This window comes from Anabas testudineus, chromosome 3 (genome assembly GCF_900324465.2).
Source record: "Anabas testudineus chromosome 3, fAnaTes1.2, whole genome shotgun sequence".
Lineage (NCBI taxonomy): Eukaryota > Metazoa > Chordata > Actinopteri > Anabantiformes > Anabantidae > Anabas > Anabas testudineus.
This window is the reverse complement of record NC_046612.1, coordinates 17,412,429-17,427,639: the sequence shown is the minus strand read 5'-3', so window position 1 is coordinate 17,427,639 and position 15,211 is coordinate 17,412,429. Positions and strand designations below refer to the sequence as shown.

Sequence of the window (15,211 nt, the reverse complement as noted above, 5' to 3'; positions counted from 1 at the left end):
GAACAGGCAGGGACAAGCATGACTGGTGCTGCACCATTAAATCAGTCCAGAGATGACGATAAAACCTGAGAAACAGTCGGAGGCAGTGTAAATGGCATTTATTGGTTAATGAATCAGTGTTGGGAATACAGCATATGCCTCGAGGGGGCGTCGCAGTCATACAAATAGTTGAGAGAACAGTGCTCAGTCCTAGTACAGTGATTCCACGTGGCCCGGTACTGGGCAGAGCGGCGTTGCCTACCAGACTGCAAAGATCTGATCTGACAAAAACTGATCATCTGTCGACCCCTTCACTCCCAGACTGAGAGACTGGGCAAAACTGAAAAAGACACTGACTTTGATCTGTTGCTAATATTTTTACAAAAATGTGAGTTGCACTTTTGACACTTCATTCTCTGTGTCTCCTGATTGGTGGGATAATGACAGCTGTCATGTAAAAATATCACTGAGTTACCTAATTAATCAACTTGCAGTGCATTAAAGTGGAACTATACATGCAAGCGCTGAATTTAGCCTTTATTTTGAAAACTTACCATGCTGCTTTTATGTAAAAAAAAACAGCTGTACTGTCAGTCTGATGTGCTTCATGGTGAAGAGTGATGTATTGTCTGTGAAGACCTCTAACATTGATCTAATGAGAGAGGAAAGTTTATCTGTGCTCAGTGTCAGGTTGGAAATTAAAACCTTTAGTGCATATTCATTAAGATTGAACTATCTAGCTTTACAGTTCACGATGTAGGTGTAACTATAGGCCGCCTGTGAAATCTGTAGAGAAGGTAAAATATCTATTTACTGAGGAGCTGTCAGCTAAGATTAAATGGTGAAGAGCCAGTTGAGGGTGTGAAGACAAACAGTTAAAGAGATTTGTCTTCCAAACTCTTGACCAGTGCAGTTGTGCTGCCATCTTGTGGATACAAAGAAGAGGACAGTTGGATTGAATGAAATAGAAAGTCCCTTTTTTAGAAGCTGATATTGTCTTTTGCTTAGATTAGCCTTTGAAAGATGACATTTGTGACGTTGTGTCTCTCTCTTATGCATATTGATTACCAACACAGTGAGGGGGTAAACATTGTGAGTATCCATCACTACACAGCCTAAAACCACATCTCATACAACGTCTGGAAATACATTTGGTTTTGTGACTTGTTAGCTATGTAATAGACACCAGTCACTGCCTAATAAGGAAGAGGTCTAAAAATGTTGTTTAGTTAATAGTTTAAAATACTTACGGAGTCTCTGTGTATCTAACTGTCGACAGTATTGATTGTGTACAGGATAGGGACACGGCGATGCATCACATTTTTCTGATATTAAGGTACATAAAAGGAGTCAGTCAGGTACCGGAAAAGGTGCGGTTTTGCTTGTGACTACTGGAGATCCCAGATGTTCACAAAATAAGTGCCTCAGTGAATCTCACTGTACTCTTACTATAGCAGTGGCTTTCCTGTCCCTTGAACTGGACCCTGATCCCAGTACCTGTTAAAATGGCTGGAAACTGAAAACCTAAATCCAGGGTTCAAATCATCCCTTTGTGTTTAGGATGATGTGAAATACATTATGTTCATGTGTTCTTACAGTAAATGGATTCAGACCTTTAGAGATAGCTGATGATCCATTGTAAGCTTAGTTGCACTGATGCAGTACGATCAACACACATCTTTAAAATAAACCTGTTCGGCACCTTTTAGATTTGCACCAAAGCCCCTTGAATTCAATGGCAATAACTGCGTCCTGCTTTGGACTGTCACACAGCGCAGGCCCCGTCACATTTGATGTGGTACTGTCGGAGGTAGTCCCTGAGCTGAGGTGGCAGTGGCAAGCTGTTAATGCCCTGGTAGGTGGTGCAGCTGCAGATCACAGCTCTGCACAGGTGCTGAAGAGAGAAAGGGAAGGTCCTTGGTAGCGGCCGGGAAAGGAGGGGCTCAAAGAAGAGGCAGGTGTCTGGGTCACTGTAGTGTCTCAGTAGTCCTGTCACACTGGGATCCCGGTACATACATGGGTCACGCACATCAAAGCTAAAACGCTTGCCGTTCTGCTCAATGCGTGCATGCAAGGAACGGCTGTAGCGCCGAAAGCTGACTGAAAAGAGGAACTCATCCTGAGCAGAGTCACGGAGCAGAAATGTTCCCTCGGGTTGGCCCTCCAGTAGGTCCTCTGCTTCAAATCGGTTCAACACGCCCCAGTAACAGGGGCTGTTGTTGATCTGTAGGAGATCTGGGACTAGGATGTAGTCAGTGTGGCTGCAGGTGCCCTCTGCCCCACCAGGACAAGAAGGGTCCCAGTCATCCAGACTAGTGCTTCCAGGCCCAGGGGAGCAGCAGATGTCCTCCCAGGAAAGGGGAGTCTGTGGTGGGGAGGTGGAGGAAGATGATACATTGGGTCTGAGAGGAACCTCCATATCCTTGAGGACATTTGGATGGGTGGCATGATTTTTTATAAGGTGCCAGCATCTGGCCAGTTCAGATTTGGGTGAGAAGGGACACTTGTCCTGCATGAGCTCTGAGACGTGGATCTTACGCTTGGACCAGAAGAGCACCGAGAAGGGGCGTGAAGAGCCCGACGCATGGTGGTGATGATGATGGTGGTGATGGTGAGATCGCAGAGGAAAACACTGGACCACAGCATCCTGAAACTTCTGCCTTAGAGAGCGCCGGGACAAAGCCTTCCGACACACTACATCAATGTCTGCAGATGTCAGCGCATCCCCAAGAGCACTGCAGCTGCACTTTCTCTCTCTGCGCCACCTCGGACAGGATGTTGACCTCACACCCTGCTCCTCCGTCCCCTCTGTCTCCAGCCCTCCAGGACTCGAGCCGTTGCGAGCACTCCGGGAGCGCTTCTTCCCTCGCCAAACGTAACTGTCTGCACTCCAGCTGCGGAGGCCACATTTGGGACGTGTGTCTGAGACTCGTGGTTTCTTGTCTGACATGTCTGTTTCCTCTTCTTACTCTGAAAATAGACACCAGATTCAGACCAGGATTATAGATACATGCCTGATATCATTAATAATGTATACATTTGAAATAGTATCAGTACAAAACGTGTCATATAAAAAAAGTAGCCTAAGGAAAATGGAAGTAAAAGAAACAGACACATTGCCGCCCCACCAGCTATCCCACAAATGTAAAGCTCCAGAGAAAAGTTAACAACGTTTTTAACCTTTCTTTTCAACAAAGAGAGCTCTATAGCACCAGAAAATGTCATTACTGGCTTTATTGCAAAGCCCTTCCGGTTCCTGAGAGATTGATTTTATAAGTGTTCTCTACACAAACATTTTAGTTGGGACCTTAATGGTGGCATATACAATCATATGAGAGAGCACATCCTCATCGAATCGAATTTAAAATATTCACACACTCACTTTTTTAACCTATTTATAGGAATCACCCCAGTTACACTCTGACCAAAAAGCAAACTTTCTTCATTTTGAAATGTGCAAGACTGCTTTTTAACACAATTAATCAAAACTAATAGGTTCAAATTAGAAACCAAAATGGATCAGTTTCCATAAAACGACAGAAACTTCTTCTCTAACATCTCTAGACTGAGATGAATCAAGGAGGAGATTTTGTTAAACAGTGCCCAAAGCTGCTGTTTTCCAACGTCAGTTATGTTGATATTTGCACCAGCAGCAGTTTGCGGATTGTCAGCGACTTTGGAAAATGACAATCTAAGCTAACAGAACAGACTGTGAGCAGCAGGAGGTTTCACATCCCAGGCTGCTAATCATGTTCTGTTCTGATCAACTCTCTGGAGATTATTGCAAGAGATTATCTTACCTTACCTTGCACACAGTGGACAGCTCCACATCCACGGTGGGACCAGTTGTTCACTGCGCATTAGTGGACGTGTGACCAGCCTGAAGCCTCTCCAGCTCTACCAGACGGCAGACTGTTCTGCTTCCTATATAATTATGATGCCAAATCCCTGAGGGGCAGCAGTTTCCTTTCCACCAGGGCTGGGTCTGAATGAATGTTGGGAGGTGGTGTGGGGTTGAGCCAGGAAAGGAGTGGGTGGGATAAAGGGGAGGGTGGTCTCAAGTTAATGGCACTGAGACATCCTCTTCTGTCCTTTAAACATTCATTGATAAATTCCATCTCCTAAAAAAAAACAGACAGCTAAAAAATAACCCGCCGCAGTCGGAGTGTTTTTTCATTCACAAAGTGAATTATTTCTTCTTGTAATTTTATTTCTGCATGCTGATTTGAGCCATTTAATTTCATCAGAGGCCCAGTCTCTAGGTTTACCAGCAGCCTCTGATGCTTTACACATTACCTGCTGAACAGCAGAGCAGGGGTCTTAGTTCTAGTGGTGACATCTCAAGAAAACTCTCACAGAGAGATCATAAAGAGCAGACTTCACATCCAGCTGCATTAAAACTGTATCACAGTATGCTCACTGTCACTGAAAGCACATTTTTATCTTATACAGAGGACATTCCACCCCACCAGGTGTAGACCCTGGTGCCGGACCCGAGCTCGGACCAAAAAGGGAGGTTTGCGAAACAACCAAGCGTTTTAAAGAGCTTCACTTATCGATTCAATAATGACTTTCTCTGTTAAAAACTTCCAGCTAGCAGCCTACTGCTGATGCTGAAAGGACTCATCCGTCAAGGTGATGTCATGCTCACAGTGTGTGAGTAGGAGCTGGCTGCTCGGTCTGGATGACATTTTGGAAGATCTATAATTCATGAAACAAACAGATTACATCTATCAGACAAATAATATTACTCCCAGTAGTTTAGTGCATGTGTGTGTCCTTTAGGCTCTAAGAGAAGGAGAATAGTCATCAATAAATGCCTGACATCTCGGATAATGTAGTGACACTCAGCTTCCTCTTAACTGAATATTTAATGGTGTGCACATTATGACACAACGCAGCAGGATGATAACACCACATGTTCTGGTGATCAAACAGGTCAATTTGTTTGACTGCAGACTCAGTGGAGTCTGGACTTTGGCTGAAGGGATTTGAAAGACCAAGAAAAAAAAACAATTTGTTTCAAAGAACAAATTAAAACTACTTTCACATTTTTTAGCCACTGTAACTGCTTCACAGCTAGCAGGCCCAGGTGGCTGTATAATGTTTGACACATCCTAATTAGAGTCTTAGTATGCTAACATGTGCAATTCAGCACAAAGTACAGCAGTAGAATACAGATCAAGATGTCATCATTATTAAGAAATTTGGTTATAAACCCAATTATTGAAGAAATACTGTAAAATCTTTGATTTGAAATCAAGGGATCACTGCAGTTATTATATAGATAGATGTATACTATCATATTATCATATTGATGTATGAGAGCTGACAAATATCCAAAATGCTCAGGGCTCAAATTTCTGGCTACACCCTGAAATTGTCTTCACAGTCCATCCAATAGTTGTTGAGATGATTAAGCCCAGACCAATGTGGTAGACTGACCAGCCAACACTGTCATCCATAGAAGTAATCTCATGCCATCAAAGGAGGACTGCTGTGTGTTGGCAACACTTTCATCATGTCGTTCACAGATTCTCAGAAATTCAGCATTTACTGCAATCTTCATGAAACATTCAACTGGGCCACTGAAGGTAACACATATTGATTTAGTGGAATAAAGGCTTGGAGAAAAAACTGTGAGGTGGCGGTGGACCACGGTGGAGAGAAAAATATGATCTGAAAAAGACTCAATTATTCAATTGAAACAAGAAATAGAAAAGTCGTCAGAATTGCACGTTAGCATTTACTAGTTTTTATTTTTTAAGAAATGCTACAACAAACCAATAAAGTTAAAACATCTGAGCTGGTGGCTGAGCAAAGTATCACTGTGCGGATTTCTTTTTCCTGTTCTATTTTTAAATACAGAGATAGTATTGGGTTTGTGACTGTACAGTTGGATGTAGATGTAGGATGTAAAATAAAGAATACAAAAAACGAAAACCATACTGGCATCAATGATGACATACATGTGTCATTACTTGTGATATATGTGCCCTAAAGTTTCCACAGCTGACTTTAAAGGCTGCATATAGCACCACAGTGGTGATGAGCAGCAAACTCTGTGTTTCCAGACTTCCTTCAGAATCCCGTTGACCTTGTGTCCATATTATTCTACATCCATTTCCAGGCATCTCTGTGTATCTAGTACCAACAGTAGTATCACACAACATACTGTGGTCTAGATAACATATGTCAGTGTTTGCAGAGTTTTGTTCAGGAAGAGGCTCAAGCAGAGTGAAATCCAGTCGGCCCATTAACCTGCTGCATCCAGGCCTCATCCAGGGGCTTGTATCAGTCCACATTACAGAGACATCGATCCCTGGAGCAGAACACCCGACAGGAGCATTTATGAATAATTGATGCTGCCCTGAATGAGTGGAGACTACGCTCTGCTTGTGTCTTCATTTGAAAGCTATGAGAGTTTTCATTAACGTTTATAAAATCTGAGGGGGAACCTACAAAATGTAGGTGTTACAGTCTCAGATGCACTTTGTTTGCACTCAGCACTGGCTGCACATACACAGATACAGTAAATCTAATGATATAGTTTTGGTTAGTTTACATTTTTTTAATCTGCTCAACAGAAGCCTAACTTTCACCTGAATGTCACCCTGTTCTGGGAGTTGACAATACATGAGTTTGTAACATTTCTTAAGTTCACAGTCAAGAGACGGTTTGATTAATCTAAATACAGATGCTTCAAAACAACGTACAAAACACTTTTAACGCCCTCTGGACTGATGAAACCAAGATGAACTTGTGATAAAATGACGGGAAGAGAAAAGTATGGCGAAGGACAGGAACAGAAACACTAATAAGCATATAATAAATATATAATAAGATAATATTATACCCACAGTTTCCTGTTTTCATCAATTTTATCCAATGAAAACCACTCACATCTCTTGTCTGCACACTGTTTGTAGGATGTTGACCATTTCACTGGGTTATAAAACGGAAAACTTAGTTATTTATTAATGTTATTAATCTTATGTTCTGTCTTACTTGTATTGTATATCTATTTAAGTATTAATGAGATCTAATGAGATCTATTGTTGCCTTTGTTAACCATTTCTGTGCATGCATTCGTCCTTGAAACATCACACCATAGCCTCTGCCCCAGTCATGTGGTGTCAGCTGGGAGGCAGCACGATCATGTGAATTACAAAGATGGTAAATTGAATCAGCTGGGAGTCTCTGGCTCCACTGGTCTTGGTTGTTTCCAGTGATCTGTATCAGCTCACTGCTGACCAACAGCTGTGCCGAATCGCTCACTCACGATACCACATGGTCTCATTACATCTCACTTGAAGAAATATTCAATTTTTTGAGAATAGATTTGAGAGGGTTGTTACAGTTTGGGGTATTTTTACACTTGTAATGCAGGTTGCATTTCCAAAACATTTGACTATATTGCAGAGGCTTTTAAACTTGGTTGAAGAATCTCATCTTCCTCCTAGTGATCATTAAAAGTGCAGAACATTAATTCATTACTATTATATCCAGAGAGTAAACAAACATGATAAAAAGCACAAACAAACAAAATACATCAAGTTGGAGTGAAGATTAACTTACTGCATGCAGGCTGAATTCATACGTTTATCTATGTAAGAGAAGATTTTGCAGTATTTAAAAGATTTTGTACAGAAATATCAGATGACATTTGGACGAAAAGTGGAAAATCAAACTTGTACGACGAGTGAGTGAGTCCTAAGCTCTGATTGGTCAGCCTTCAGTCAGATAATAAGTGAGTGTCACTTCAGTCGCTTATTTGAGACTGTTTTTCAGTGGGTTTACAATGAAGTAATGCAGGATGTGTCTGCGAGAGGAGCTCCACCGCTGAAAGCTACTGATGTAGTATGAACAGTTGATGAGTTCTTAAAGGTTTGTACTTTTACTAAACACCTTATCTGCTGTTTATTTATGACCAAGCCAATACATTTGCTGTTTGAGGCTGTTGCCAATAGGATCCAACGCTGTAAGTAGCTTTACAGGAATGAAACTTTTTACTATTAGTTTAACATTTCGGTATTTGAATATACACTTAGCCACTTAATTGCCAATACACAGATTGATGATCTCAGCCTCAGCTCTCTCCAGTAACTGCCTTTAAAACTCAGTTACTGTGTGTTATAAATGTTTTTCACCTCATTCATTTCTGTCACGTTCCTTTCTTTTGTCTTGCTTTTGTCTTTTGAAGAACTTAATGCACCTAAATGCCCTAAATCTTAGTTAGAGCACATTTTAAAAATACAGTGCTTCATTACTTCTTCATCTACTTCTACTACTACTTCATCTACTTCATTTACTTCCTTTGAGTACTTCTCCCACATGTTAAGATGGCACTTATTTGTGTGTTTCATATACATAGTGTTTCGTGGCCACTAAGATGCAGACGGCTCTGGATATTTATCTGCTGCAGACATGTGAGCTGCTGTATCGACTTTCCTCAGGGGAGATTTATTTCTGCCTACAGTCGCTCTGCTTCCCGCAAGCAAGGTGCATCCAGAGAGGTTTATCCTCTCCGTCATGTTAGAAAGAGTGTAACCCAAGCCAGGCTGGTCACTGGATTCAGTACATACACACAAACTCAGTGCTGTATGGATATAGTTACACAAATGCAGTCCCCGTATAGTATATGTAAGCATTTTCCTGTTTATATGTAGACTTTAACTACAAGGCATCAGAGACTTTAAAGTTTAGATTAAGTTCCTTAACTTTTTATGAAGTGAAAGGATGGTGACATACTGTAGGCCACTGAAGTGTATATCTTTACCTACATATATAATATATAATATCAAACCACATTGTCCATTAGATCCTTGATTTTTCTTATGAGATCAGAAAGCAGTTTACGCTCACACTCACAGTGCTGTAATTGCACATCATCCTGGCCTTGTTCTGCTGTTTGTTACTGTGATTTGATGAACAGAAACTGGGAGCAGCAGCATCTTTTTTCCAATTTCAGAGCATTTCCCTTGTTTTTTTGTTTTTTTTTCCAAGGGTGAGACAGCATTATGTACACATTATGTGAGTCGACACTGTTTTACACTTCATCAGCTTATCATGTAAAAGACGCCCCAACAGGAAATCACAGCAGTGCGTCTGAATCAATATTAAGAGGATAAAGAGGATGGGACTCCAACAAGCTAACACAATTACTTATTACTGCTGCATGTCACTGAATCACAAGTGCAAGAGAAAACAGATGCTTTCCCTTCATATTTAATATGCAGCTTCACAGCTGAAGACCCACAAGCTTGGAATAATTTTCTCTTTCTGACACTGCTTTAATGGACATTTTGGGAAATTGATTTGCTTTCAAGTTACTTGTTTAAGCTTCAGTTACAATTTCTAGTATCTTATGTCTGTACATTTAGTATGGAGGTGATTAACTTAACACAAAGAGTGTATATGGTAAACAAAATCTGCCTATAAGCACAAGCTCTTTAACCAATATGTTATATCTCATTTCTTTAAACAACAGAAATTGTAAGTAAATAAAATGTTACTAATGTTAAGTTGTGTTTTTGGCTCTCATATTCTAAAGCACATGTACTGTATCATATCCTAACATATCCTGATTTCAAGCTCTGATAACTTGCACTTTTCCTGTTAAACATTACAAACACTTCCATGTTCTGTGTCTCATAGTATATTCTGAGTGCCATACTGTAGGGCAGGTCCAACACCTTCCTCAGAGTCAGTCACTGAATTAGGTTTTTAACAGACTAATTATGTTACACTGTATTGATTATACATAGGAAGTTCTTTTTCCTCTTGTCCCTCCAGGGAACCAGGGATCAGAGGTCAAAGTCACCTAAGAATCATAAACAGGAAGCACTGCGTTGATGTTTTGGATTTCAGGAAAAGAAAAACCCTGCGTGGCTAACAGGAATACAGTTCCACAGTCCCCACATTGGCTGGACATTGGGAAGAAGTGCTGTGGTCTCTGGCAGCATGTGGCATTACCTTTTACAATTCTCTAAAGCCGTTAACTATAAGGAAGCAGTTATTAACACACATATTACCAGATTATAGATATAGATTACAGATTATATCATCACATGGACCAGCAGATTTGTGTGAGGTTCACTCCAACAATGGGATTCATGATATTTCATAATTAGACTTTAGGCAACTACACTTAACAGATACAAACCAAAAGAGTAACTGCATGGTTTGCTGTTGTGTTGTAGACCACAGGCTGAGTATTGATTAACTGTGGATTTAATTGTGTACTTTGGGGAGCTCTTACTTGAAGCATGACATCATATCCTACACCCATTAATAAAAACAAAGTGTTTTCGGTTTTGGACCACTGCTCCAACAATGTCCAACAGCATGAAAGAAATGTTCAAACATGCAGGTTGTTAGACAGTGGCAGACTGTTCACCAGAGAATCCTGGTCATCCTTTCTGTCTCTCTTATAGTCCAGCTCACATCCTGCCTGTCTCCTAACCTCTAATGCATGGATGAACGAGCAGGGGAGGGGATCATTTGAAAAAGCTTAAATGTCTCTTGCTATTCATGTAAACATTTGCAAACCTGCTGAAAATCAATAGCAGAGAGGAAAAATTCCAGTAACTCTGTGTCTGTGCACACAGCTTGTCTTACAGCGGAAGCCTTGACATCGGTGACATTATTAGTACATGTACATGAATTATGGTCTGGATATGCAGGAGGGGTTGACCAGATGTTAAACTGGCCTAATTATGTCTGTTTGATTATGTAAAGGTATGTTTAAAAATCAGGTTACTTTTACTTCAGCAGTGGTGTTAAAGTTCCTCTATTTCTGGCATTAAAATGAAACATTTAGTATTTCTCCAACAGTCTCTTTTGTATGATTATTGTTAATAATCTGGTTTAGCCTAGAAAGAAATATTAATATTATTAATATGTTTAAAAGCACTTTATAACACATAATGTACATTGTTGATAGAGGGAAATACCTTAGGTTTCTTTTCAGCACTGTAGCCAGACTAATAAAGAGCTATAGCTTGGTCCATGCCCAATGTTCATCTTTTTGCTTATTATGCTTCTCACTCCCCAAGTCAAGGCAGGTGGCCGCTCATACTAAACCTGGTTCTGCTGGAGGCTTCTTCCAAAATGGGCTGCTGATGAAGGACGCTGCATCTACTACTATCTATATGTGACTAGTGAATACCGAACCTATGTCATATGATAATTCACACAAAACCACTGTCAGAAACTTAGTGGAGGAACTGGGTTTGGTTTCAGAAGACAGCAGGTGGCAGCAGTGGAAAGGCAGTGGAATCAGCTGATTCAATATCATACCAAATGTATTAAGTATTATTATAATCCTTTACACATTTAATATAATTATAATGTATTATCAGTTTTAAAATGTCATTTTTCCGTTCATTAACATTTATATTTAAGTCATTACTCACAGTTTCTGTATGATTCAAATGTAACATCTCATGATTTCATAATATAGTTAGAGATATTAAACAATCACAGGATAAAAGGAAATTTCATCCTAAATACGTTACACTAATTTGCAGGTTAAATTATGTTCAGGCCAATAAATTAAGAGCTTTTCAACATAAAACATTTATGAGCATTGAAACATTCAGAGAAATACTGAAAGCGGTGACATTACTGTCAATGACAAAACAATTTTGACATGTGCTTACACTTTTGTCACACCGGTGTTTAAAAGGCTGTGGACAAAATACACTGCCAAATAGGTTTATATAGTAAACTGCACGGTCGAAGACATTTCAGCAAGGAAGTCTGTGCAAAACAAAGCAAAACAACTTGACATATTCAGCTAAGAAGTGTCTGAGAGCATCATCATCATGTTGTGTAGGGAATCTGCCTCCAAAAACAGCCCCCATCTTCACACACACACCTTTTCTTAGCAGGTGAACTGCTTCACCCTTACCTATGCATTTACAATAAAACAAAACAAGGACATATCTACATTTAAAATATTCATAATAGATGTTTGCCACTTTGGTGGAGCTAACCTTTGAGAACAAAAGAGAAAATACACATTTCAAAGATTTATGAGTCAGCGTGCCTGTATGGGAATACATTGCTGGCTCACTACGCCCACCGACACAGAACAAATCTCACACCTACTCACAGTAAAGCTGTTTCAACCAATTTCATCATATATTTTTGCCCTTCAATGCAAAGTTAAGTTGAAAATGGATTTATTCATCCTGAAAACTAAGCTGCTGGCAAATAAGCCATAAGTGAGGTGTCACTTACAATTAATGAAATAATTTCGTACTGATCAGGAAGGTAATAACACAGAATGTCACCTTGCATCATCCATTGTTCTATTCACACTTATTCATTTGAACAAGTGCAAGGAGATCCAACAAATCTTAGCATGCACAGGGAGGTAAGGCACACAAAACCCTCTCTACATAATTTTTGACATCTTTAAAATGAATTAAAACAAACACAATGACAACATTTAAATCAACTACACAGAAAATACTGGAGTGACTGTCACTTGATGGAGTTGACTCTCAATAAAACAACAACAGTTCCATTAATTCTCACTAATACCAACAGTGTTTGTACTCCACACTCTATAAGCAGTTGTATTAAAGCACAGAGTTACAGTCATTAGTGTTGGGACAGGTATCACTGACACTCAGCTTACATATGTTTCCATTTTCATTTTGGAAAGTCCATCGAGCTTCTTTGTAATAACGTGTGTTGCATAAATGACTTTATAGGTTTTCTACTATATTTTCTATCTTCTTTAATAATTCACCCACCCATACTTTTACTTTGCCTTCATTATATTATGATGATCACTCTCAAGGTTGTTGTAATATCTGTTGCTGGCTTATATAATATATAACAATAATTGCACAAAGATTGATAGATAGATTTACATTTTTTTTAAATATCCTATGAAAATTAAGCTTATTGTAATTGCACAATGTAAAGACTATTGGGCCTTAAGTTAAAAGATTATTATAATATTTCTCATTGTACTTCTTTTAAAACTGAACAAACCTTTACTTGAAACGTGTGTATAATGTGAATTTTACCTATTGTTGTATTTATTATATTTTTATAAGATTAAGCAACTTCTTCATATACTGGAGCATAAAAATGTATAACGTTAAGCATTCTGCATACTGACTCTAAGGCCAACAAGTGCAAACGAGCGAATGCACTTCCGACCATGGCACAAATTCAAGTCCCAAAACAAATGTTGTTGAGTTGGTTCTTTTGGATGCAACCCAAAATACATTTAAGCAGTTCTCTCTTCAATAATGATCTCTCTGACATTTCCTTAATGACCCACGCGGACAGGTAGAAAGTATTTCATGCACATTTCCCCTTTTCAGCCTTCATATACAATAATCAGTTTTCTTACAGGGGCTGTCTAAACCCAAGGGTTTTGGGACATTTAATGCTTCCTGCAGCAAAATTAGAAATGATTATACAATTCCTGTTCTATCTGAAGTTTAAAGTTGCATGAAAATGTGCACCTTGTCTTGTATGGAACTTTTTGAATTATTTCTGAAAATGTGCGTAATGAAACGTGATGCAGTCACTGAGCTCTGCTGATGTTCTGACTGTGGAGACAAATGTTAATAGCAAAGATGATTTCACATTGTGAATCTGGAGCTGCAGGAAAAATGTCCATGCTGAAACATTACAGTAAACCAAAACTGCTGAAGCTTTCGCTCAAATTACAGTTTATAACAGTACATAGTATGCAGGTAAAAATGTAAACGATGATGTTGATGACATGACACAGAGAAGAAGCTGACTGAGTCCCAGTGTACAGAATAGAAACATTTGCTAATCTTTAAAATAGACTCTTAGATAAATAGGTAGAATAGATAGATATCAGGTGAAAATGTCTTCATGTGCCCAGGGCTCACATTGCAAGTTAAATACTGGGCAAGATAAGCAAGAAAGCACACAACAGGACACAGAATTATCAAGATTTACAATATTTAGGATAATAAGTGTAAAGTCAGTCATCAGCCAACATTTGTTCTACACCAGTCGTTCTCGTGGATCTGATGATTCAACGGTTCATGCCTGTACCAACAGAGATCTGTACCTGACAATGATCTGTGATGATTTACACATTGCCTGCATGAAATGAACTGCAAATAACAAAATAGGCTGTCTATTGGTGTGAAGACATACATTTTGTGCCCCTTTATCCTCTTTGACTCTTTGTGGTTGGTTTGCTCTTGGGAATCGTTTTTCATGATTTTGTGGAGGTGGTGTGTATTTGAATTGACCTCTGAGACTTTCAAACAAAGTAAGAGTGCACTTCACAGAGATGCTCTGTTCCTGTCTCCTCAGATAGTAAAGTATAACACTGAAGCAATACAGACACACTTCTGTGTGTATCACTCTATATGTGTATGTATCTCTATGTGTATATGTGTGTGTATCACTCTATGTATGTGTGTATCACTCTGTGTGTGTATGTATCTCTATGTGTATGTGTGTGTGTATATCAGTGTGTGTGTGTGTGTATCTGTGTGTATCACTGTGTGTGTGTGTGTATCTGTGTGTATCACTCTGTGTGTGTGTGTGTGTGTGTGTATCTGTGTGTATCACTCTGTGTGTGTGTGTGTGTGTGTGTGTGTATATATCTCTATGTGTGTGTGTGTATCTGTGTGTATCACTCTGTGTGTGTGTGTGTGTATCTGTGTGTATCACTCTGTGTGTGTGTGTGTATATCTCTATGTGTGTGTGTGTATATCTCTATGTGTGTGGGTGTGTGTGTGTGTGTATCTGTGTGTATCACTCTGTGTGTGTGTGTATATCTCTATGTGTGTGTGTGTATATCTCTATGTGTGTGTGTGTGTGTGTGTGTGTATCTGTGTGTATCACTGTGTGTGTGTGTGTATATCTCTATGTGTGTGTGTGTATATCTCTATGTGTGTGTGTGTGTGTATCAATCTTTGTGTGTGTGTGTGTATATCTGTGTGTATCACTCTGTGTGTGTGTGTATATCTCTATGTGTGTGTGTGTGTGTGTATCTGTGTGTATCACTCTGTGTGTGTGTGTATATCTCTATGTGTGTGTGTGTATATCTCTATGTGTGTGTGTGTGTGTGTGTGTATCAATCTTTGTGTGTGTGTGTGTATCTGTGTGTATCACTCTCTATGTGTGTGTGTGTGTGTGTGTGTGTGTGTATCACTCTGTGTGTGTGTGTGTGTGTCTAGCGGATTCCCATCACAGCCAAGATGGCGGCGGG

The 15,211-nt window shown here is 39.6% G+C and overlaps 1 protein-coding gene across 1 annotated transcript; it reads right to left on the bottom strand.

Annotated features, from left to right (window-relative positions):
* Nucleotides 1-1,744: 1,744 nt before the first annotated feature.
* socs4 (suppressor of cytokine signaling 4) lies at nucleotides 1,745-3,859 on the bottom strand. Its single transcript, XM_026378867.1, has 2 exons — nucleotides 3,785-3,859; nucleotides 1,745-2,949 (listed from the first exon to the last, which is right to left on the bottom strand). Exon 2 carries the CDS (start codon nucleotides 2,927-2,929, stop codon nucleotides 1,745-1,747), a length of 1,185 nt encoding a protein of 394 aa, XP_026234652.1. The 5' UTR covers nucleotides 2,930-2,949; nucleotides 3,785-3,859.
* Between the last annotated feature and the right edge of the window lie 11,352 nt (nucleotides 3,860-15,211).

What these genes read in the sequence shown, in the direction of transcription:
- socs4 (XM_026378867.1), bottom strand. Translation starts at nt 2,929, where the DNA reads ATGTCAGACAAGAAACCACGAGTCTCAGACACACGTCCCAAATGTGGC.